This window comes from Electrona antarctica (genome assembly GCF_951216825.1).
Source record: "Electrona antarctica genome assembly, chromosome: 21".
Classification (NCBI taxonomy): domain Eukaryota; kingdom Metazoa; phylum Chordata; class Actinopteri; order Myctophiformes; family Myctophidae; genus Electrona; species Electrona antarctica.
Window position 1 is genome coordinate 5284179 of NC_136802.1, and position 26420 is coordinate 5310598.

The 26420-nt window shown below is 45.9% G+C and overlaps 1 protein-coding gene across 2 annotated transcripts in view; it reads right to left on the reverse strand.

Moving 5' to 3' along the window:
* Positions 1-26420, reverse strand: part of LOC306914553 (netrin receptor UNC5D-like) — a 191650-nt gene that overhangs the window by 36124 nt on the left and 129106 nt on the right. For both annotated transcript variants that reach the window (XM_079491636.1, XM_079491635.1), the window contains exons 2-4: positions 24083-24301; positions 9297-9440; positions 9073-9176 (exon numbers count right to left, since the gene is read on the reverse strand). In XM_079491636.1, coding sequence (XP_079347762.1) covers positions 9073-9176; positions 9297-9440; positions 24083-24301 — 467 coding nt within the window. The remainder of the gene's footprint in view (positions 1-9072; positions 9177-9296; positions 9441-24082; positions 24302-26420) is intronic.

A 26420-nucleotide genomic window follows, 5' to 3' on the forward strand; every position in this document is an offset into this window, starting at 1 on the left:
CTGGGGAGGAAGGGAAAGATTTGCTTAATTAGCACAACTTTTTTTTATTTGTTTTTGCTTAATTGGCAGTGAGCAGAACAGCAGCAAAGCCACACCTAATCCTATGATCCATGCTGAACAGATCGGTCAACCAATAGGATCCACCGCCTGTTTTTGACCGGCACCTGCCCAAGCCCCCAGTAAGGCTATCCAACGTTGAAGATGCCACTACCTACTGGCGAAATGAGGAATTGCAGCACTTTAACGGAGGTCTCGGAGGACAGTCAAGACGGGCAGTGTGTCGGTAGGCCAATCACAGGCAGGCGGGGCGTTACCATGCCTATGCTCGGACACAAACGAGATTCACGCGTGGTGGGGGGGGTGGGGTATCATAGCAACACTGAATGCGCTGTCCCATTGGTCGTGTGCAGCTCTGACCTTCCCAGACCCGGGGTTCACAGCTCACACAGGCAGTATAGTCACACTCACAGGCAGAAGCAAAAAAAAGGAAAAAAAGGCAAAAAAGAAGAAGGATCGACAGCACGTCGATTTGCAGCCTCGATTTATTGATTTGCCAAATGTGAGTCGTTTCACATCCCTATAGTTCAACCCTGGTAGAAAATGGGCCTGAGAGTGTACAGCTGTGTGACCACGGGTCCATTTGGTTTCATTTGTACAGTTTGAGTTAACCCATTCTGGGTGGGAACCCCATTTGGTGTTTTAAGCATTATGTTATAGCTATTGAAAAATAGCAGATCTACAAGCTCATAGCACGGCACCGAGTGCCGCGCTACGAGCTTGTAGGTCTGCTATTTTTGAAAAATCGTGAAAATGTGGTGCAAATCTTTGAATATTTATTCTTTCAGAGTGAACGTTTTTAACTCAAATCTTTGCTTCTGGGGAGGTCCCTGGAACAACATATTTTCAGATGGGGGTCGGCGGCCAATTACATATAATTTCTGGGGGTCCTCGACATGAAATATTGAGAACCACCGATATAGAAACATGGGTATTTCAGAAAATTGTCAGGATTTAGAAGACTTTAAAAAAAAGAAATCGACGTCAGCCCTAAATGGGTTAAATAAACACTGCATTGATAGTACAGTGTAGATCGGGGGTCCCATGAGAACAACAATGGTACCAAACTGGGGCTCCTTGACATTAAAATAAAAGGGTGATTATCACTGAAGCGATCCCATTACAACCAGAAAGACATCTGTTGTAAAAACACTTTAACCATAATGTTATACTTCGGCCATTCCCTTGAAAATGTGTGCACATTTCCTTAATATATATATATTTTTTAAACCGAACATTAAGCCCATCCCCATCAGGCGTAAAGATAAGTGATACGTCCATCGCTGTGGGAACAGCTGTAACGACTTAAGAGTCACATTCATTTAACCCATTTAGACCTAAGTTCGATTCTACAAATGTCTTATCACAAAAAACCCTGTGTTTCTGTATCAGTGGTTCTCAAACATGTTCATGTCAAGGACCCCCAAAATTATATGTAATTGGCCGCCGACCCCATCTGAAAATATTATGTTCCAGGGACCCCCCAGAAGCAAAGATTTTAGTTAAAAACGTTCACCCTGAAAGAATATATTCAAACATTTGGGCCACATTTTCACGATTTTTCAAAAATAGCAGAGTGCCGCGCTATGAGCTTGTAGATCTGCTGTTTTTCAATAGCAGAGTATAACATAATGCTTACAACACCAACAGGGGTTCCCGCCCAGAATGAGTTAAAAGAGAATCGAAAAACCACATGAAGGCAATTACAGAATATGGCAATTACAGAATATGGCACCAAGATCAGCTTCCATTCCATCTAATTCAATTAACTTCAGAGTCATTAGTGAGGCCTCTCCTCTTTCCTCTTGTAGGCTCCGGTTTTCCTTTGACCGAGGTGTTTTATTCTTAAATTGATTTCTTTAAGCGCAGTTTAATTATGTTTAATGATTTTTTCACACTGATAAGGAATGACATCATCTTCTCTTTAACATAAACTACATATACGGGTGCTCCTCTGAAGTCACTCTGATCATAGTTCCCAATCAGTGTTGTTTTTGTCGACTAAAACTATGACGAAAAATGTTTGTCGACTACCTATTTTCAGTGACGAAAACTAAATGGAAACTAAATGAAAACTAAGCTATGATGACTAAAACTAAGACTAAATATACTGACAATTTCGTCAACAAATAAAAACTAGACTAAAATGGTAGGAAGGGACTAGTGGACAAGAGATCCAGTATAAGTCATTTTACAATTGGTCGCAGCGCGACGCGTTGTGAGCTTGTAGATCTGCTATTTTCAGCAAGTGTAAAATCAGTCATTACGACGGCATCAAGGCCCGCCCAAAATACATTTTAGTCGACTAAATCAACTGTAGATTTAGTCAACTAAAATCGTATGATATTTAGTCGACTAAAACTAGACTTAACACTAAAACATTCCAGGTGACTAAAATATGATTAAAACTAAATTAAGTTTCATTCCAAAGAGTATGACTAAAACTAAAATAGAAATTTCCTGCCAAAAACAACACTGCATGCAACAATGCAGCTACGCCCAGATAGAGCAGGGTGTTGTTGTTTAACCGTTTCCGTCCGTAGGACGGCTCCACACGTCCTAGGGAACCCAATCGACGTGTTCATAGGACAAGTGTACACGTCCTAGCGCATACCCAATGATATCAGGCGAGAGAAGAATATTCTGATTTTTTTCCTTTTTTAATTTTTGACTGAGACTCTAAGGCACCCGTAGCTTCGCTCTGCCTTCATATTAGCTTACCGTTCGATTAGCTGTTAGCGCGGCAGAAAGAATGCCTCGTCTCTCCTAATCCAGGGCGCTCTCCGTGGTTTTGATCTGACGGATATACTACGCGCTTCATTTCTGACTTCAACATGCCTCTCGTTCAAAATATGAATGCTTTGGAGCTTCTAGCGATATAATAGACTCGAGACCAAGGTAAGGTAACAAAATAGCTTGGGGGGGGGGGGGGGGGGGGGGGGGGGCTTCAGAGTAAAAGCGGCCATGTCTTTCCGGCATCCCAGAGCTCCTATTTTGAAGGCATCCCGGCACCGATTGTGTTAACCTCAATATGCCGTCATGCATCAGACGCTAGAGCACATCAGTCAGCTCCAGTGTTGTTTTTTTGGCAGCAAATTTAGATTTTTAGTTTTAGTCATAGTCTCTCTTGAATAGTTTTAATTTAGTTTTAGTCACATTTTAGTCACCTGGAATGTTTTATAGTAGTGTAAGTGTAAACTGTCTTAGTTTTAATCGACAAAAATCAACAGTTTCAACACTGGTCAGCTCCATAATGTTGCTCGCGCACAAGTTGGCAGCTCAACAGAGTTCATCTCTAGTTTACTCAGGGACTGTACTTCGTTACTGCGTGTCCACCACCGACTGACTATTGCATAATGCAGGTGTTTCCACCTCTGGGGGAAAAGAGACATGGCAAAAACACCCCAGACAACAAACCAGTGAAATCACCACACGACAGAATAGAAGATAGATGTAGGAAAAAAAAAAAGTTAACATTTCTCCAAAGAAGTGGAATATACTGTAGCTATTTCATGTAGTAAACGCTGTCATGTTATGTTTAAACAGCACGCAGCGTCACACACTACTATTCCACATGCATACGGTAGATACATTCTCTACATACGGTACAGTCACACTATTTAATATGCATAACATCTACAGTCCACACTATATTTCACATGTATGGACACATCTCTACACAGCAGTCCACTGCACACTCCTACCATCATGTGTTCGGTTTACATTAGTTCCGCATCAGATGCGTTGACACGCCGTGACGTGACGTTATGCAAATCGTTAAGAAAAGATGGAAAATAAACAGCCGTGACTCCGACGGAGAATGTGTGTCGTCTCGGAATACAAATCCATTTCAGATGAGATACTGTTATCATGATGAGATGCTCACTTTTCATTTAGCCAATAAATGTACACATTTATATAACGCACAGCATGGGGAAAATATACAGCAACGACTGATTGAAATGCAATGCATTTCTACTAGGGCTGGGACTCCATTAAAACAAATTATCGGATTAATTTCAGGCATTGTAATTAATTAATTAATCAAAATTAATCACATTTTAATCGCATATCAATATTTTACCCGAGAAGCACTTTTTTATTCAACTAAAACATATTATTATTTTGGTATACGAGTGAATACGAGTGAATCAACGAGTGAGTTTAGTTAACCCATTTAGGGCTGACGTCGAAATTTCAAAAATGTCTTCTAAATCCTGACAGTTTTCTGAAATACCTCATGTTTCTGTATCAGTGGTGCTCAATATTTCATGTCAAGGACCCAAAAAATTATATGTAATTGGCCGCCTACCCCCATCTGAAAATATGTTGTTCCAGGAACCAGCAGAAGCAAAGGTTTGAGTTAAAACGTTCGCTGTGAAAGAATATATATTCAAAGATTTGCGCCACATTTTCACGATTTTTCAAAAGTAGCAGACCTACAAGCTCCATAGCGCGCCACCGATCTATGAGCTTGTAGATCTGCTATTTTTCAATAGCTTAAAACACCAAAAGGGGTTCCCGCCCAAAATGGGTTAAATATAGCCTACATTTCCCATCATCCACTGGGCCAAGCATAGCACTCCGATCGGCTCCTTCTCTCGTTGCGTGCACCGCTATGATCGGTACGCCTGAAACTCATCCAGTGAGAAAGGTTCCGTAGTGAAGAAACTATGCGCGACTAAAACGAGTACATTTTTATTTTGTTTTACAACACTGTAATTCACTGTAATTAATTAATCTAAATGAATCAGTTAAAGTCCCAGCCCTATTTCTACTGATCATCTTCTGCCATGTGCTATAATTAATTTATTAGTCAACCTGTAGTTTGAACTTCCATCAGTGGAATTATTTCAAATGTGGGATAATAAAATATATAACCTCGATCTCAGCCTTTAACCTTCATGCAGAAACACACAGGGTTGATCCCTCCGGCTCTGCATTATGTACTAAAGCATGTCTTTGTTAGATGGTGTCACATTAGTGACCGCATGAGCAGTTGTCTGTATTGGTGAGCGGGACAGCGCTACAGTCACATTAGTGACCGCATGAGCAGTTGTCTGTATTGGTGAGCGGGACAGCGCTACAGTCACATTAGTGACCGCATGAGCAGTTGTCTGTATTGGTGAGCGGGACAGCGCTACAGTCACATTAGTGACCGCATGAGCAGTTGTCTGTATTGGTGAGCGGGACAGCGCTACAGTCACATTAGTGACCGCATGAGCAGTTGTCTGTATTGGTGAGCGGGACAGCGCTACAGTCACATTAGTGACCGCATGAGCAGTTGTCTGTATTGGTGAGTGGGACAGCGCTACAGTCACATTAGTGACCGCATGAGCAGTTGTCTGTATTGGTGAGCGGGACAGCGCTACAGTCACATTAGTGACCGCATGAGCAGTTGTCTGTATTGGTGAGCGGGACAGTGCTACAGTCACATTAGTGACCGCATGAGCAGTTGTCTGTATTGGTGAGCGGGACAGCGCTACAGTCACATTAGTGACCGCATGAGCAGTTGTCTGTATTGGTGAGCGGGACAGCGCTACAGTCACATTAGTGACCGCATGAGCAGTTGTCTGTATTGGTGAGCGGGACAGCGCTACAGTCACATTAGTGACCGCATGAGCAGTTGTCTGTATTGGTGAGCGGGACAGCGCTACAGTCACATTAGTGACCGCATGAGCAGTTGTCTGTATTGGTGAGCGGGACAGCGCTACAGTCACATTAGTGACCGCATGAGCAGTTGTCTGTATTGGTGAGCGGGACAGTGCTACAGTCACATTAGTGACCGCATGAGCAGTTGTCTGTATTGGTGAGCGGGACAGTGCTACAGTCACATTAGTGACCGCATGAGCAGTTGTCTGTATTGGTGAGCGGGACAGCGCTACAGTCACATTAGTGACCGCATGAGCAGTTGTCTGTATTGGTGAGCGGGACAGCGCTACAGTCACATTAGTGACCGCATGAGCAGTTGTCTGTATTGGTGAGCGGGACAGCACTACAGTCACATTAGTGACCGCATGAGCAGTTGTCTGTATTGGTGAGCGGGACAGCGCTACAGTCACATTAGTGACCGCATGAGCAGTTGTCTGTATTGGTGAGCGGGACAGCGCTACAGTCACATTAGTGACCGCATGAGCAGTTGTCTGTATTGGTGAGCGGGACAGCGCTACAGTCACATTAGTGACCGCATGAGCAGTTGTCTGTATTGGTGAGCGGGACAGTGCTACAGTCACATTAGTGACCGCATGAGCAGTTGTCTGTATTGGTGAGCGGGACAGTGCTACAGTCACATTAGTGACCGCATGAGCAGTTGTCTGTATTGGTGAGCGGGACAGCGCTACAGTCACATTAGTGACCGCATGAGCAGTTGTCTGTATTGGTGAGCGGGACAGCGCTACAGTCACATTAGTGACCGCATGAGCAGTTGTCTGTATTGGTGAGCGGGACAGCGCTACAGTCACATTAGTGACTGCATGAACAGTTGTCTGTATTGGTGAGCGGGACAGCGCTACAGTCACATTAGTGACCGCATGAGCAGTTGTCTGTATTGGTGAGCGGGACAGCGCTACAGTCACATTAGTGACCGCATGAGCAGTTGTCTGTATTGGTGAGCGGGACAGCGCTACAGTCACATTAGTGACTGCATGAGCAGTTGTCTGTATTGGTGAGCGGGACAGCGCTACAGTCACATTAGTGACCGCATGACCAGTTGTCTGTATTGGTGAGCGGGACAGCGCTACAGTCACATTAGTGACTGCATGAGCAGTTGTCTGTATTGGTGAGCGGGACAGCGCTACAGTCACATTAGTGACCGCATGAGCAGTTGTCTGTATTGGTGAGCGGGACAGCGCTACAGTCACATTAGTGACCGCATGAGCAGTTGTCTGTATTGGTGAGCGGGACAGCGCTACAGTCACATTAGTGACCGCATGAGCAGTTGTCTGTATTGGTGAGCGGGACAGCGCTACAGTCACATTAGTGACCGCATGAGAAGTTGTCTGTATTGGTGAGCGGGACAGCACTACAGTCACATTAGTGACCGCATGAGCAGTTGTCTGTATTGGTGAGCGGGACAGCGCTACAGTCACATTAGTGACCGCATGAGCAGTTGTCTGTATTGGTGAGCGGGACAGCGCTACAGTCACATTAGTGACCGCATGAGCAGTTGTCTGTATTGGTGAGCGGGACAGCGCTACAGTCACATTAGTGACCGCATGAGCAGTTGTCTGTATTGGTGAGCGGGACAGCGCTACAGTCACATTAGTGACTGCATGAGCAGTTGTCTGTATTGGTGAGCGGGACAGCGCTACAGTCACATTAGTGACCGCATGACCAGTTGTCTGTATTGGTGAGCGGGACAGCGCTACAGTCACATTAGTGACTGCATGAGCAGTTGTCTGTATTGGTGAGCGGGACAGCGCTACAGTCACATTAGTGACCGCATGAGCAGTTGTCTGTATTGGTGAGCGGGACAGCGCTACAGTCACATTAGTGACCGCATGAGCAGTTGTCTGTATTGGTGAGCGGGACAGCGCTACAGTCACATTAGTGACCGCATGAGAAGTTGTCTGTATTGGTGAGCGGGACAGCACTACAGTCACATTAGTGACCGCATGAGCAGTTGTCTGTATTGGTGAGCGGGACAGCGCTACAGTCACATTAGTGACCGCATGAGCAGTTGTCTGTATTGGTGAGCGGGACAGCGCTACAGTCACATTAGTGACCGCATGAGCAGTTGTCTGTATTGGTGAGCGGGACAGCGCTACAGTCACATTAGTGACCGCATGAGCAGTTGTCTGTATTGGTGAGCGGGACAGCGCTACAGTCACATTAGTGACCGCATGAGCAGTTGTCTGTATTGGTGAGCGGGACAGCGCTACAGTCACATTAGTGACCGCATGAGCAGTTGTCTGTATTGGTGAGCGGGACAGCGCTACAGTCACATTAGTGACCGCATGAGCAGTTGTCTGTATTGGTGAGCGGGACAGCGCTACAGTCACATTAGTGACCGCATGAGCAGTTGTCTGTATTGGTGAGCGGGACAGCGCTACAGTCACATTAGTGACCGCATGAGCAGTTGTCTGTATTGGTGAGCGGGACAGCGCTACAGAGAAGCTCCATTTGTGTCAGGTGAATCATTTATGACACACAGACTGTAGCCCCACACAGATGCGTGCGTGCGTGCGTGCGTGCGTGCGTGCCCCCCCCCCCCCCCCCCCCCATCTAAGGTGGCATTGTGAAGGAATCCAAAGCAAAACCTAAGAGATATCCTCTCTTCATAATGTAAATAGTATCCCAAGCGGCACACTTTACTACTTATTTAGATGGTAATAAGCGAATGAGCACAAAAACCCAACCCCCATTGAGGGCTTATGGTAGGGGAAATAGCCAATAATGCCCTTTTGCACAAAATAACACCTGGACCTCTTTGGTGGGGACGTAACAACAACAAATAACACCTGGACCTCTTTGGTGGGGACGTAACAACTACAAATAACACCTGGACCTCTTTGGTGGGGACGTAACAACAACAAATAACACATGGACCTCTTTGGTGGGGACGTAACAACTACAAATAACACCTGGACCTCTTTGGTGGGGACGTAACAACTACAAATAACACCTGGACCTCTTTGGTGGGGACGTAACAACTACAAATAAAGGTAAGAAAGCCTTCTAGCCCGAAGTTCTCCTTTAAGAGCGTCTGCTAAATGCCTAAATTGTAAAGCAAATACAACACTGCACATGACAGACATACTGTAGAGAGGGGCGAGAGAGAGAGAGAGAGAGAGAAAGAGAGAGGGAGACAGAGCGAGGGGCGAGAGAAGCCAAATTCCAATAATACGCCCACATCTCTCGCTCACTCGATCCTCCTCTGGCAATAGTTGTGTCCCCAAAAAAGGTCATTTGTTTTCGGAGAGCGAGCGAGCGAGGTCCCCGTGCCGCTCGGAGCGCCACACAGCGAGGGTACATCGAGTAGAGAGAGAGAGACAGAGAGATACATGTCCTCGTTACCTGGGCCTCAGGCACTCCCTCTGGTGGGCGACAGTGTAAGACGATCATTCCTTTGAGAGGCACCTCTCGGCCCTGGGGGTCCTGCTCAAAGTTCTTCCTCAGATCTGACAGAAGAAAACAAAAAACTATGGATTAAACGCGCACGCACGCGCACACACACACGCACACGCACACACACACACACACACACACACACACACACACACACACGGGGGGGGACTCACAGGCGATGCGGACGCTGGCCTTGCGGCTCTTGGAGGTCCCCAGGTGGCTCCAGGCCACACACAGACACCAGTAGTCCTCTGGGCCGTGGAAGTCCTCCACCTGCTGACGGGTCACGTTGATCACCACCTCACGCACCTTCAGGCCTGGAGAGAAGAGAGTCCACTTCAATTCGACATAGCGCAAACGTTGATCACTCTCTGCAGATTTCTGATTGTCTGCACCTTTGTTAAATTGACGCACACACACACACACACACACACACACACACACACACACACTCCTCTCTCTCTCTGTCGCTCAAATTAATTAGTCTCATTTCGCGCAGCTGCGTCTAGATTCTCCCGGTGGATCCTGCTGGGAGCTGCCTATACCATAGAAAGCATAGGTGGACCACCCAGGCTACTCAACTCATGATACGTATCACAATATGAGGTTCACGACATGATTTTTCACAATATTTTAAACATATTTTCCAGAACAATTACCGAAAAATTATTAATGATTTATCTTCCCCCCCCCCCGAGCTTTTTCACATTTCTTATTTAACTGCATTGCAAAAGTAGCATTACTTTTTACAGTGCAGAGAACATAATTGCCTTCCTTGATATTAATGAGCATCAACAACAACATCACCTGTGTCACAGACACATACAGCTCCCCTCTACAGAACTCTACTACTGAAAGTGACTGCATGGAGTCGGTCTCATTTCTGTAAAATGACTTAATTTCTGTGCCTCTTAGGATAGATGTAGATCTATTTGACAGTGCGGAAACATATGAACGCCGGACGGATTTGACAAAAAAGCACGGACGGACTTTGGAGTATTTTTCAGAGAAAACAGGCAGGAAATAAATCATAATGAGTGGATTCCAATGGGGTGCGCGCACCCTTCGCCTTGTGCCTGGAGGGATACTGAAGGTTGCCTAGCAACCTGGGCGCAGTAGATGTATGTGTTTGGCTTCTGCCGGTCGATTTTGATATAAAGCTTATCACTTGCGGCGCCACGGTGATCAAGGGTGACAAGAGCGTCACCAAACATTTTTTTATATATATATATATATATAAATGTTAACTTCCAGTTGATTTGACTATTTTGAAGATCTGGATCCGGATCCACGGATCCAGCCCAGGTTTTCTTCCAAATAAAAAAAATGTCAAAATCAAGTTAACATTTAAATTAATATTAATTAATATTAAAACAAAACTCAACATTCGTGATGGTCAATGCTGTCTGAATCAACTTTTTGTGTTTGTTTACGTACTAAAAGAGTGACTTTAGATACGTATATGTGTATGTATGTGTACTGTGTAGTGATGTGTGTTGGTGTGGACACACAGCTCAAGTCATCATTACTAGAACAACACACATCAACATGAAGGTCATGCTCCAGCCAGATTAAGAAGGGCTTTATTTATCTTCCAATAATGACGAGCTCAGTGGACATTATCCCTCTGATTACGCCGCGGCCTCTTTACAAATTGAATCAATAATTTGCCGCGCGAGCGAGGTTGATTTAAAACGTGATTCCATGCGCTTCATTTATACAAGCTTCTGTTGCCGTGGCAACATACCCAGAGAGGCACAACACCACTCTGTTACTGAGGACAGAGGAAATAACACTGAATGATTGATTGATTGATTGATTGATTGATTGACCAATGGGCATCAAATATAAAGGGTATTGATGGATGTACTGGTTAATCACTTCTCTCCATGTACACGTGGCGTTAACCACTTGAACCCTATAGCGTCCGTATTCTGGGCCAGGGTTAAAAGACAAACATTCGGCGAAACGTTGTCGATGTACGAAGCTCACACAACGCACCCCAACGCCACGCGTTCTGTCTGTCTGTCTGTCTGTCTGGACCCCTCCCCTCCCCTCCCCTCCCCTCTCAGACACTATCTCTTCATCAAAAACACTGCAGGGATGGATATCCTATACTGTATGTCTCCAGCAGTTCCTCCGTATGGATCCTTTTTCCTGCCTACCCTCTCCTCTCCTCTCCCCCCCCCCCTCTCCTCTCCTCTCAGTCCCCTATATATATATATATATATATATATATATATATATATATATATACACTATATAGGGTTGAATTGGTTATTGTGTTCTGTAATATTAATCCATTTAGGCCTGACCTCGAAATTAAAAAATATATATTCTAAATCCTCCAGTTTTCCGAAATAAATATTTTCACGATTTTTCAAAAATAGCAGGCCTACAAACTCGTAGCGCGCCACTCGGTGGCGCGCTATGAGCTTGTAGATCTGCTATTTTTCAATAGCTAAATTATAACATAATGTTTAAAACACCAAAAGGGGTTCCCGCCCAAAATGGGTTAATTATAATTACAAAGTAACCCGTGACCATGAAGTTTTCATATAAATTAATTGCAGTGGAGTAGCTACAATATTTGCCTCTGAGGTGTAGCGGGGTAGAACTAATTGAAAATTCTGAATAATACTGAAGAAAACAATACAGTCAGAACTGTACTTTGGTGTACAGTACAGTAGGCCTACTGGAGCGCATGTTTTTTTTTGTGGCTTTCACCTTTATTTTATATTTTTTATGGAGGGACAGACAGTCGGCTGACAGGAAATGGGGAGAGAGATGGGGGGGGGGAAGACATGCAGTAAAGGCCGTCGGGATCGGGAGTCGAACCCGCGGCACACTGCCAGACTGGATTACCAGCCAAGGTGCCTGGACCACTGAGCCATGGCCCAGGCCCTGGAGCGCATGTTTGATATAGTTTCTTTCCACCATGCACTGTCCTCCAGAGGTGTCCTTCCTCTGTCCTCACCATGCACTCTTCCTCTCCCTCGTATCTCCCCATCTCTGGGTATCAGTCTTATCAGTGGAAGTCTCCAGGCACAGCTATCATCTCCTATGTCCCAACCTTCCTGTGTGCGCGCGCACGTGCGTGTGTGCGTGTATGTGTGCATGCGCGTGCATGTGTGTGTGTGTGTGTGTGTCTGTGTGTGTGTCTGTGTGTGTGCATGCGGGTGCGTGTGTGACGTGCGTGTCATCCTGTTCATGATCACTGTTGCTGTGTTAATGTGAATGCATTTTATATAGTATTTTAATGCATGTGTATTTTTTGTAATGTTTTATTGTTGTAACTGACTGCCGGTGTGCCAAAGACGAATTTCCATTTTATGTCAATTTAATGGACAATAAAGTTTTCTTTATCTTTATCCCCTCTGTCCCATCTTCCTCTCCTCTCCTCTCCTTCCACTGTGTCCTCCGTCCATCTGTCCACTCCACCTCCTTCTATCGTCTATCTATCAATCAATCAATCAATCAATCAATCAATCTTCATCGTTTTCCACCAGTGGTCCGGGGACCGCCCTGCAGTGGTCCTCGAGGAGGTTCCAGGTGGTCCCCCAGCTAAATGACGGAGAGTTGGTCACCAAATGGACCCTTATCTTTAACTCTTGAGAGATGTAAAATGGACCGTTACTACGGGTCCATTTGGCTCTCAAAGAGTTCAATTATTGTTAACCATCTGCACTTAATTTAGTCTACACAACTAAAGAGTGTAGAAGAATTGTTATTGTTGTGAATGTTTGCCTGTTGTCTCTCCTAACGGTACCAACATCAATACAGCACCACGAGTCGATAACAAAAATAATATAATTTAGTTTCGGGTCTAAGAGGCTAAATCTCATCAAATGGTGGTCGGTGGCTCAAATGCAGAATAATGAATATTGGTATGAAAAAGGGTTGAAAACCATGCACTGCTCTAGCAGGGGTTCTCAACCCGTGGGTCGCGACCCCTCAGGGGGGGTCGCCAAATTATTTTGGGGGGTCCCCAAATTATTTAATTTTTTTTGCAACTGAATGGCTGGAAAATGGAAATGAAGAGTTTACATATAGCACACATAGTACATGCATACACCTTCCCTAATGATTATATCTGGTTTCAGTATTTATTCATGGTGTATTGTCTCTATTATTAAGGTTATTGTAGCAGTCAATTTATATTTGGGGTTGGGAGGGGGCGGGGCGGCGGTCCCGAGACATTGCCAAAGCATTTCCGGGGGTCCCCGGCCAAAAACGTTGAGAACCCCCCTGCTCTATGGCATTACCAGGAGGAGACTCTTTGTGGACCAAAAGGACTTCCTAAGTACAGACTGATCACCCACAGAGGGTTAGCAGAGGACAGCGTGTTCGTCGTGTGTCTGCTCTGTGTGTCTCTCTGGTGTTCCCGTCAAAGACCGTTAGTCACTGAAGGAGCAGAACAACAACAAGACAATCTCCATGGACTGACTCTTAATGTGGTTTCATTACTCACTGAAGTCAAGAGGGTTTTTCATTCAAGTGATGAAATAGCGTTCTCCACGGTGGCAACACCGCTCTCTGTCCTCAAACTGTTCTCCACGGTGGCAACACCGCTCTCTGTCCTCAAACTGTCCTCCACGGTGGAAACACCGCTCTCTGTCCTCAAACTGTTCTCCACGGTGGAAACAACGCTCTCTGTCCTCAAACTGTCCTCCACGGTGGCAACACCGCTCTCTGTCCTCAAACTGTTCTCCACGGTGGCAACACCGCTCTCTGTCCTCAAACACCGCTCTCTGTCCTCAAACTGTTCTCCACGGTGGCAACACCGCTCTCTGTCCTCAAACACCGCTCTCTGTCCTCAAACTGTTCTCCACGGTGGCAACACCGCTCTCTGTCCTCAAACACCGCTCTCTGTCCTCAAACTGTTCTCCACGGTGGCAACACCGCTCTCTGTCCTCAAACTGTTCTCCACGGTGGCAACACCGCTCTCTGTCCTCAAACTGTTCTCCACGGTGGCAACACCGCTCTCTGTCCTCAAACTGTTCTCCACGGTGGCAACACCGCTCTCTGTCCTCAAACTGTTCTCCACGGTGGCAACACCGCTCTCTGTCCTCAAACTGTTCTCCACGGTGGCAACACCGCTCTCTGTCCTCAAACTGTTCTCCACGGTGGCAACACCGCTCTCTGTCCTCAAACTGTTCTCCACGGTGGCAACACCGCTCTCTGTCCTCAAACTGTTCTCCACGGTGGCAACACCGCTCTCTGTCCTCAAACTGTTCTCCACGGTGGCAACACCGCTCTCTGTCCTCAAACTGTTCTCCACGGTGGCAACACCGCTCTCTGTCCTCAAACTGTTCTCCACGGTGGCAACACCGCTCTCTGTCCTCAAACTGTTCTCCACGGTGGCAACACCGCTCTCTGTCCTCAAACTGTTCTCCACGGTGGAAACGCCGCTCTCTGTCCTCAAACTGTTCTCCACGGTGGCAACACCGCTCTCTGTCCTCAAACTGTTCTCCACGGTGGCAACAACGCTCTCTGTCCTCAAACTGTTCTCCACGGTGGCAACACCGCTCTCTGTCCTCAAACTGTTCTCCACGGTGGCAACAACGCTCTCTGTCCTCAAACTGTTCTCCACGGTGGCAACACCGCTCTCTGTCCTCAAACTGTTCTCCACGGTGGCAACACCGCTCTCTGTCCTCAAACTGTTCTCCACGGTGGCAACACCGCTCTCTGTCCTCAAACTGTTCTCCACGGTGGAAACAACGCTCTCTGTCCTCAAACTGTTCTCCACGGTGGAAACACCGCTCTCTGTCCTCAAACTGTTCTCCACGGTGGCAACACCGCTCTCTGTCCTCAAACTGTTCTCCACGGTGGAAACAACGCTCTCTGTCCTCAAACTGTTCTCCACGGTGGCAACACCGCTCTCTGTCCTCAAACTGTTCTCCACGGTGGAAACACCGCTCTCTGTCCTCAAACTGTTCTCCACGGTGGCAACACCGCTCTCTGTCCTCAAACTGTTCTCCACGGTGGAAACACCGCTCTCTGTCCTCAAACTGTTCTCCACGGTGGAAACAGCGCTCTCTGTCCTCAAACTGTTCTCCACGGTGGAAACACCGCTCTCTGTCCTCAAACTGTTCTCCACGGTGGAAACACCGCTCTCTGTCCTCAAACTGTTCTCCACGGTGGCAACAACGCTCTCTGTCCTCAAACTGTTCTCCACGGTGGCAACACCGCTCTCTGTCCTCAAACTGTTCTCCACGGTGGCAACACCGCTCTCTGTCCTCAAACTGTTCTCCACGGTGGCAACACCGCTCTCTGTCCTCAAACTGTTCTCCACGGTGGCAACACCGCTCTCTGTCCTCAAACTGTTCTCCACGGTGGAAACACCGCTCTCTGTCCTCAAACTGTTCTCCACGGTGGAAACAACGCTCTCTGTCCTCAAACTGTTCTCCACGGTGGAAACACCGCTCTCTGTCCTCAAACTGTTCTCCACGGTGGAAACACCGCTCTCTGTCCTCAAACTGTTCTCCACGGTGGCAACACCGCTCTCTGTCCTCAAACTGTTCTCCACGGTGGAAACAACGCTCTCTGTCCTCAAACTGTACTCCACGGTGGCAACACCGCTCTCTGTCCTCAAACTGTTCTCCACGGTGGCAACACCGCTCTCTGTCCTCAAACTGTTCTCCACGGTGGCAACACCGCTCTCTGTCCTCAAACTGTTCTCCACGGTGGAAACAACGCTCTCTGTCCTCAAACTGTTCTCCACGGTGGCAACACCGCTCTCTGTCCTCAAACTGTTCTCCACGGTGGAAACACCGCTCTCTGTCCTCAAACTGTTCTCCACGGTGGCAACACCGCTCTCTGTCCTCAAACTGTTCTCCACGGTGGCAACACCGCTCTCTGTCCTCAAACTGTTCTCCACGGTGGCAACACCGCTCTCTGTCCTCAAACTGTTCTCCACGGTGGAAACAACGCTCTCTGTCCTCAAACTGTTCTCCACGGTGGCAACACCGCTCTCTGTCCTCAAACTGTCGTCCTTCACCATGCAGTTCTCCGGTTGCAGTGTAGTTTTTGGCAGCAACATTTGATTTTAGTTTTAGTCATTAGTCTTTTGAATTGTTTTAATTGAGTTTTAGTCACCTACAAGCTCACAGCGCGACGCGTTGTGAGCTTGTAGATCGGCTATTTTCAGCATGCAACCAACCATGTGAAATTACTTATAGTGGATCTCTTGTCCACTAGTCCCTTCCTGACATTTTAGTCTAGTTTTTATTTGTTGACGAAATTGTCAGTATATTTAGTCTTAGTTTTAGTCATCATTTTTCATTTAGTTTCCATTTAGTTCTTGTCAGTGAAAAAAAGGTAGTCGACGAACATTTTGCGTCTTAGTTTTAGTCGACGAAAACAACACTGACCAGTTAGGGAAGTCAAACTCGCTGGCACTAAATATGTTTAGAAACAAAAGACGACAAAAAATGGTATCAAACTATTAGAAAGTAATTATGGCACAATATAATCAGTAGCGTATCGGAATCGGCCATATCGGCCATAAAAATGCCATATCGGTATCGGATCGGTCTCAAAATAATCCTGGTTATTTCCACAGATATTGATGTGCTCTGTCGCTTTTGTTCTGTATATTTCTATAATGTTTGAAGGCAGCATAATAATCCGTATAATATCGGAGTCGGTCAAGAATCGGTGTCGGCAGACATGACCCTGCAAATAACCGGAGATCTGGATATCGGTCATAACTTCATAATCGTGCACCACACCAATTTCTACGGTAACTTACAAAATGAATGAAAAAAGTTAATACAAATAAATAAAAAATAAAAGAAGAAGAAACAAATTAGGCAAGTGAGGAAAAAGTTAATCATTGACCGAGAAACTGTAGACGGCAGAAAACATGCTTTTTGGCGTTAGTTGTAGAATGGAGAACGCTGCCAACTCGCCGCCATGTGCAGCAGAACAATCATTTATCACTTCGTCTCGTCTCTACTTCAGGGAGTTATGAGAGCTCAGTCCTACAATCAGCAGAACACTGTTATGCTCATCTGTGGCTGAGCTAACAGACTGTTCTACCTAATGCCCTGATGGACCCTGTTGTGTTTGCTCATGTTTATAGCAGCTCTCCCTTATGCCTGCTTTGGTGCAGATCCAACAGGAAGACTTTCAGGAAAGGCTGCGTTACTGCATTCAAAATAACACATTGTTTCATTTCTTATTCAGGGTCTGTGGAGACTTGATACGTCCTCTTGATACGTCCTCTTGATACGTCCTCTTCCTCTTGATACGTCCTCTTCTTGATACGTCCTCTTCCTCTTGATACGTCCTCTTCTTGATACGTCCTCTTCTTGATACGTCCTCTTCTTGATACGTCCTCTTCCTCTTGATACGTCCTCTTCTTGATACGTCCTCTTCTTGATACGTCCTCTTCCTCTTGATACGTCCTCTTCTTGATACGTCCTCTTCTTCACACTAACCAGACGCTAACCAGACCTGGATTCTGTTTAGCTTTTGTTTACGCTGTAAACAAACGTTGTCGCGCCCCTCTTCAACAGACCTGGAGGAGACCTGTGTTGATCCAGGCAACAACGCCTGCGTTCCTCGCTTCACGTTGTACAAATGTAACCAAATGGACCCTAACGGGTCCATTTGGTTCCATTTGTACACTCTCAGAGTTACATTAACATTGATTTTACAATATAAATGAGGGTCTCAGAGATAGAAATCCCATTACATTGGGGTCTGTATAGACTAATATGCATGTCAAACTGAGGGTCCTTGAAATTAAACGGGGTTAGAATCACTGCTAGAGTTGTAAAAACCTTCTCTTATGGGGGGTCCCTGGAATATATATTCTAATGGGGGGGTCCGTGGGCTAATTAGTGTCAATTTGGGGGTCCTTGACATGAGGTTTGGGAACCACCATAGAACACTGGAGCACAATGAGGTTTGGGGACCACCATAGAACACTGGAGCACAATGAGGTTTGGGAACCACCATAGAACACTGGAGCACAATGAGGTTTGGGAACCACCATAGAACACTGGAGCACAATGAGGTTTGGGAACCACCATAGAACACTGGAGCACAATGAGGTTGGGGAACCACCATATAGAACACTGGAGCACAATGAGGTTTAGGAACCACCATAGAACACTGGAGCACAATGAGGTTTGGGAACCACCATAGAACACTGGAGCACAATGAGGTTTGGGAACCACCATAGAACACTGGAGCACAATGAGGTTTGGGGACCACCATAGAACACTGGAGCACAATGAGGTTTGGGGACCACCATAGAACACTGGAGCACAATGAGGTTTGGGGACCACCATAGAACACTGGAGCACAATGAGGTTTGGGGACCACCATAGAACACTGGAGCACAATGAGGTTTAGGAACCACCATAGAACACTGGAGCACAATGAGGTTTGGGAACCACCATAGAACACTGGAGCACAATGAGGTTTGGGGACCACCATAGAACACTGGAGCACAATGAGGTTTGGGAACCACCATATAGAACACTGGAGCACAATGAGGTTTAGGAACCACCATAGAACACTGGAGCACAATGAGGTTTGGGGACCACCATAGAACACTGGAGCACAATGAGGTTTGGGGACCACCATAGAACACTGGAGCACAATGAGGTTTGGGGACCACCATAGAACACTGGAGCACAATGAGGTTTAGGAACCACCATAGAACACTGGAGCACAATGAGGTTTGGGGACCACCATAGAACACTGGAGCACAATGAGGTTTGGGGACCACCATAGAACACTGGAGCACAATGAGGTTTGGGGACCACCATAGAACACTGGAGCACAATGAGGTTTGGGAACCACCATATAGAACACTGGAGCACAATGAGGTTTAGGAACCACCATAGAACACTGGAGCACAATGAGGTTTGGGGACCACCATAGAACACTGGAGCACAATGAGGTTTGGGGACCACCATAGAACACTGGAGCACAATGAGGTTTGGGGACCACCATAGAACACTGGAGCACAATGAGGTTTAGGAACCACCATAGAACACTGGAGCACAATGAGGTTTGGGGACCACCATAGAACACTGGAGCACAATGAGGTTTGGGGACCACCATAGAACACTGGAGCACAATGAGGTTTGGGGACCACCATAGAACACTGGAGCACAACAGTAATGGAGCTGCTGATGATCTCAACTCTCGTGTTCTGTACACACGCTGTGCTGTGCTTTCACTGTGTTTGAAATTGGTTTCTGCCGTTAGTCAGCCAGAGTTGCCTGGAGAGCAGAGTCTCTCTCGTATAGGGATGGAGCTTGATAACCCATACCCGAAAAGCAAGCCTGTTATGGAGCATATAGCGGCCCATGACGTCATGTTTAAACAATCAAGACAAGATAAGAAATAGCGACGTGTTGCATTTATAATAGGCCAAGTAGGCCTACTGTACCTACATACAGTTTTGAGGTATTGTTTTCTTCAGTATTTAGCCATTTCAATTAGTTCTACCCCACTACACCTCAGAGGCAATATCAAAAATTGGGAATATGGGAATTCAGAATGGGGAAAAAAAACATGTGTGAATTACGTCAGACTTCGTGGTGCTCTATAAACCTTCAGGCTACTGCTTTCACCTTCTATAAACCTTCTATAAACCTTCAGGCTACTGCTTTCACCTTCTATAAACCTTCAGGCTACTGCTTTCACCTTCTATAAACCTTCTATAAACCTTCAGGCTACTGCTTTCACCTTCTATAAACCTTCAGGCTACTGCGTTCACCTTCTATAAACCTTCAGGCTACTGCGTTCACCTTCTATAAACCTTCAGGCTACTGCGTTCACCTTCCCAAACGGTTTGATGCTGTTTCAGGGAGTTGTTTGGAGTTTATAGTCAAAGTTAGAAACTGCTGCACACTGTGTTTTCTATGCAGCAAAATGAAAGGCATCCAGATAATGCAGAGATATCACAGCTAGCTGTGTTTTATTGTTGATTTCATAGCAGCCATATTATTTACCATGTAGTTCACACATGGTCATCTGAGCTAAGCTGTACAAGCTTTCCCCAGCAGACCCCCCCCCCCCCCCCCCCCCCCCCCGTGCATCGACCAGAAAATACTCTTTCCTTACTTTTCTCTTTCTTTGTCTCATTTGCCTCTCTCTCTCTCTCTCTCTCTCTCTCTCTCTCTCTCTCTCTCTCTCTCTCCATATATATTTGGTCTCTGGAGAGTGCTGGTCGCTCTCTCCCCCTCTCTCTCTCTGTCTCTCTCTCTCTCTCTGCCTCTCTGTCTCTCTCTGTCTCTCCCCCCCTCTCTCTCTGTCTCTCCCCCTCTCCCTCTCTCCCTCTCTCCCCCTCTCTCTCTCTCTCTCTCTCTCTGGAGAGTGCTGCTCGCTCTACCCCCCTCTCTCCCAGTAGTGTAGACGAGAGAGAGAGAGACATATAAAGTGTGGTGCGGATGGTCCAGATGGGAGCGGGACAGTGAAATCCTGAGTGCAGCTTGTAAAGTTTACAGGCCAGAATGCGGCGGTGACACCGCTACGGTGGGAGAGATAATGACCAGAGTAAAGTCATGAAGCATCAGCAGCACTATATCACTATATCACAGCAGCAGACTTAACCCATTTTGACCTGGGAACCATTCTACAAAATGTCTTCTAAATCCTGACAGTTTTCTGAAAAACCTCATGTTTCTATGTCAGTGGTGCTCAAACATTTTCATGTCAAGGACCCCCAAAAATATATGTAATTGGCCTCCGACCCCCACCTGGAAATAGGTTGTTCCAGGAACCACCCAGAGGCAAATATTTGAGTTAAAAACGTTCGCTCTGAAAGAATATTATATTCAAAGATTTGCACTACATTTTCACGATTTTTCAAAAAATAGCAGATCTACAAGCTCGTAGCGCGGCACTCGGTGCCGCGCTATGAGCTTGTAGGTCTGCTATTTTTCAATAGCTAAATTATAACATAATGAAACACCAAAACGGGTTCCCGCCCAAAACGGGTTCCCGCACAGAATGGGTTAAAGTCCCTGTATGACCTTCGTTGTGCTTCTCTTTCTGATTGCTATGATTTAATCAAGCGATTAAATCATCACTTAAATTAATGTTGGACCAAGAATAGCATTAGCTAAAACTTTGTTTGGTTCGTTTCTCACGCAGTGAAACTGATCTGCCGTGGAGGGCGAACGAAGACGGTTTACTACAGGGCTTGACTGCATACGCTGCATTCTGATGAGCGGACTGCAGGGGGAGCAGTTGAGGGGTTTGACATCATGCAGTGTCCATTTCGACAGCAAAATTTAGATTTTAGTTTTGGTCTTTGGAATAAAACGTAATTTATTTTTTGGTCACATTTTAGTCATCTGAGATGTTTTAGTGTTAGTCTAGTTTTAGTCGACTAAATATACGATTTTAGTTTTTTTTTGACGACATAATTGCATTTTTGCGGGCCTTGATGGTGTTGTAATGGCAGATTTTACACTTGGATGCATGCTGCAAATAGCCGATCTCGGCTGGAGGACCATGGATGAGGTTTATACTGTACGCTCATGAAAAAGAAAGCCACACATCTTCATACTGTATTTATGGAACAAACACCTCACAGCTGGCCTCTATAAATTGATGACTTCCTCTTCTGTGTTTAGATCAGGGGTATGAAAGCACAGCGGTTTGCTGCACAGTTCACCGCCACCAGGGGGCGCCAAAAGGCCCAGACCGCCACCATATATATTTTATTTTATTTTATATATATATATATATATATATATATTTTTTTTACCATGTTATAAAACACGAAAAACACGTCCTTGGCGCTCCAGGACATCATGAAAAAGAAGTTAAATAAGTCCTTGGCGACCATTGAGTTAACACATTGAGAGCCCACGCAAAACTGCCCAAAATCACTTTCACCTAGAAAATCCATTCACATTTTTTATAATTCAGCTGATTGTGGAGACACATGCTGGAACTTTTTACTTTGAAATGTTTTATAGAGTTATTTAATTTAAACGCCAAATGCATTCTCAATGGCGAAAACACAAACTTTGGCACCACGTATTAAAAAAAAAAAAAAAATAGTTTTAATTTTTTTTAATAATAAAAAAAAAAAGTATATATATATATATTTTTTTTTTTTTTTTTTTCAAAGACGTATTTGCAGGGTCATCATATCTGCCGATACCGATTCTGACCGATTCAGTTATTATACAGATTATGCTGCCTTCAGACATTTAATTAGAAATACACAAAACAAAAGCAACAGAGTCATTGACGGTCACATTATTATTGCGTCATCAATATTTGTGAGAATAATATTATTTTGATCCGATACCAATATGGCATTTCTATGGTCGATATGGCCGATTTCCATACGGATTATATCGAGCACCAACTACCAAAAAGGGTTTTCAAATAAGCTCTGCTTAAGTCCCATGTGGTGTGGACTGCAGACTGGCAACGAAAATAAATCCAAGGCAACTTCTATGGATCTATATTAAAATGTTTAACCCATTAAACCTGGAAAAGGCTATACGTTGTCATATACCTTTAAAAAATGAAAAAATTAAAAAAGAAACGTATCGGATTCATACGCCACATCAAGGCTATTATTGGGTAGGCCTTAAAATCCGGATACAGGGAATTATTTGGGGTAATTCTGATGACTACAAACCAGTGACTACAACATGACATGAGATATCATCTGGATCATAAACCCGAAATGGTTTTGCCTTCCAGGCGCCATTAACCCCTAATTCCTGACTCCTAACTCCTAAACCCTAACCCTATGCCTCCTAACCCGACACACGGCCTCAATCATCATCTGAATAATTAACGTGGCTCCACAGGAACACGTCTTCATTAAGCATTCGCTTTTAAACGTCAAACATGTGACCTCAATCTTTTTTGAGCTCCAATAGAACGGACAGGAAGAAGCTGACGTGACATTTGGGTGTCAATTTAAACCAGTGGTTCTCAACCAGTGGTCCGCGGACCACCAGCGGTCCTTGAGGGAGTTCCAGCTGGTCCCCCAGGTAAATGATGGAGAGAGTCGGTAACCAAATGGACCCTTATAGATCTTTAACTCTTGAGAGAGTGTAAAATAACAACAGTTAGATTATTGTTAAAAATCTGCATTACTTAATTTACAAGAAGTCTACAATTAGATAATAAAAAAATCACACCCGTGTGTCATTAGCAGGCAACAGTGCAGCACTCTCTCTCTCACTCTGTTTCTGGCACAACAGCGCCACTTTTGGTACTCATTGGTACTGGTGCTCATAGTCACACACAAACACGGTTGAACACACGGTTGACACAGACATTTCTGTTCCTTGGAGTGGTTGCACCACTCAAAAATATATTTTGATCAAGGTTTGCCTGTGGTACCGTATCAATACAGGATGGAATGATACAGGATGGACCAAATCTTATCCATCATCAAATGGTGGTCTGTGGCTCAAATGCCTTGGTATGAAAAAGGTTGAAAACACACACACGCACACGCACACGCACACACACACACACACACACACACACACACACACAAATGGTAAAATGGTAAATGGTGCATTTATATAGCGCCTTTATCCAAGGCGCTTTACATAGATTGTGCATTACATTCACCCATTCACACACACATTCATACACCGATTGCAGCGGAAGCCATGCAAGGTACCAACCAGCACATCGGGAGCAATTTGGGGTTCAGTGTCTTGCTCAAGGACACTTTGACATGTAGACAGGAGGAGCCGGGATTCGAACCGCCGACCCATGGATCATTGGACGACCTGCTCTACCTCCTGAGCCACAGCCACAGCCACACAGCCACACACACACACACACACACACACACACAGCCACACACACACACACACACACACACACACACACACACACACACACACACACACACACACACACACACACACACACACACACACACACACACACACACACACACACACACACACACACACACACACACACACACACACACCTGTGGTGGTGTCGGCGTACTCGTGGGTGCTGTGGTGTTTCTGGTGGACCCATTCTCCGTTGCACTTGAAGAAGATCTGGAGGGCGGGGCGGGCCTGGCAGCGCAGGCTGATGGGGTTGCTCTTGACGATGTAGGCGTCGCTGGGCTCCAACAGGAAGTGAGGTAACGTCCCGGACTGACCAATGGCGGCATGCTGCGACGACCCCCCTCCTCGGGAACCTGAAGACACACACACACATGGCACTCTGTTGATTCTGTACTATTAGATTTTTTTGAGTGGTGCAACCACTCCCTTACGGAGCTATGTGTGTGTGTGTGTGTGTGTGTGTGTGGGTGCCTGCCTGGCTGGCTGGCTGGCTGGGTAGGTATATGAGCATGAAAACAGCATGGTTGTTTTTCACCACCTGTGCGCTACCTAACACACACACAAACACACACGCACATATTAACTGTATATATGATGATTTCGGGTGTGCCAGTACAGTACAGTGATAGAACAGTACAGTACAGTACAGTAGAGGGACCGGCACACAATAACTCTGTAATTTCTCAACCGTTTCGGACGCGGGGCGGCACGTCGGAACCGGCCCCTGGGCGCGTTCCTGGGGGTCTGGAACTGACGGACTTGGTATATGACGCCACCTAGCGTCGACGTACGTATATATACGGGAAAGAAAGAATTAAATTAGACTTTTTACTTATTTCCAGCTAGAAGCAGACTGTATCAAATATGAGTGACTGACTATCAAAAATGATACAGAGACGTCACCTCCCCGACAATATCGCAGAGAATTCCTTTTATTTTTGGACGACAGTGCTTAATATGAGACGATTTTAAGAGATGACCCGACGTTATTCTCCATAGGAAAAAAAAGTAAGTCTTCCGCAAACCAGGCGATGAGCGAGGCGTGCCGTCAGGACTTCGGTATAGTCTACAGATAATAACTTTCTTGGCCTGGGCCGTGGCTCAGCGGTCCAGGCACCTTGGCCGGTAGTCCGAGTCTGGCAGTGTGCCGCGGGTTCGACTCCCGATCCCGACGGCCTTTACTGCATGTCACCCCCCCATCTCTCTCCCCCATTTCCTGTCAGCCTACTGTCTGTCCCTCTATAAAAAATATAAAATAAAGGTGAAAGCCGCAAAAAAAACTTTCTTGTTCTTTCTTCCACTGATATTAACCACATGAACACCAGTTGGTTCCCAATGGGAAATTAAATTGTTTATAGGATCAATATAAATAAATGAATATATGATAACCCTTCCACAGTAGTAGCTTTTTATTTTCCTATGTAATGCCTCATTTGCATATTTAAAAATGTAAAATTTGTGATAGAATAAATCATTGTCTTCGTGTAAGTAATCAACTGAAGTTTCATGGTGAAACTTCAGTTGATTATTACCACCAAATTTTACCACCAAATTTTGGTGGTCAAATGCGGAAGTGCAACCGAGCGTTCAATGTTAAATCCCAGCTGCACGGGGTTTCCCGGTCATGAATCCACGGGTCCGCCTGTAGTCCCTCCTCCTACCACTAGGGCCCAGCGCTTCGACGTTGAATAGCCTCACTGGCCCCTTGGAACCAACCGGTGGAGAAGGGGTCAGGGGTCATAGTGTATCCGGAGCAGACAAAGAGTGTTGGTAAAGAGGGAATATAAAAGGAAGGGGGGCCTAGTATGGACTCCTGGGGGACTCCAGTATAAACTATGGAGGGTTTATGTGGTTAAGAGAGTGTGTAACGATAAACATGTGTTGCTATTCCTGAAACGCAGCCTGCTGTGAAATTATAATCACACCGTAACTAACCTGCTTGTGACCCGTGAACCGTTGTTAATGTAGACGAGCAGGATTTTAATCAGCCGTCCCTCCCACCCGCGAGGCAATTAATATACATGCATGCCCATTATAGAAGCTTGTAGAGCTTGTAGATCGTCTATCTTCAGCACAAGAGATGCTTCCATAGAAGACATACCTACAGTACTGGCTAATACTGGTGGTGGAAACAAGTGGTTAAGACTGAGAACTTTAATCCGTGGGTATATATACGGCCGGACTTGGCAGCCATGGGTTCATGTGGAGTGGACAGTTGTTCCAGAAGTGCCAGAGGGGCTGCAGAGAGGAGGAGGATGCCAGCCAGGCCCTCCCTCTGCCCTGCAGGGGCTGCAGAGAGGAGGCTGAGGAGGAGGATGATGCCATGAGGCCCTCCCTCCCTCTGCCCTGCAGGGGCTGCAGAGAGGAGGCTGAGGAGGAGGATGCCAGCCAGGCCCTCCCTCCCTCTGCCCTGCAGGGGCTGCAGAGAGGAGGCTGAGGAGGAGGATGCCAGCCAGGCCCTCCCTCCCTCTG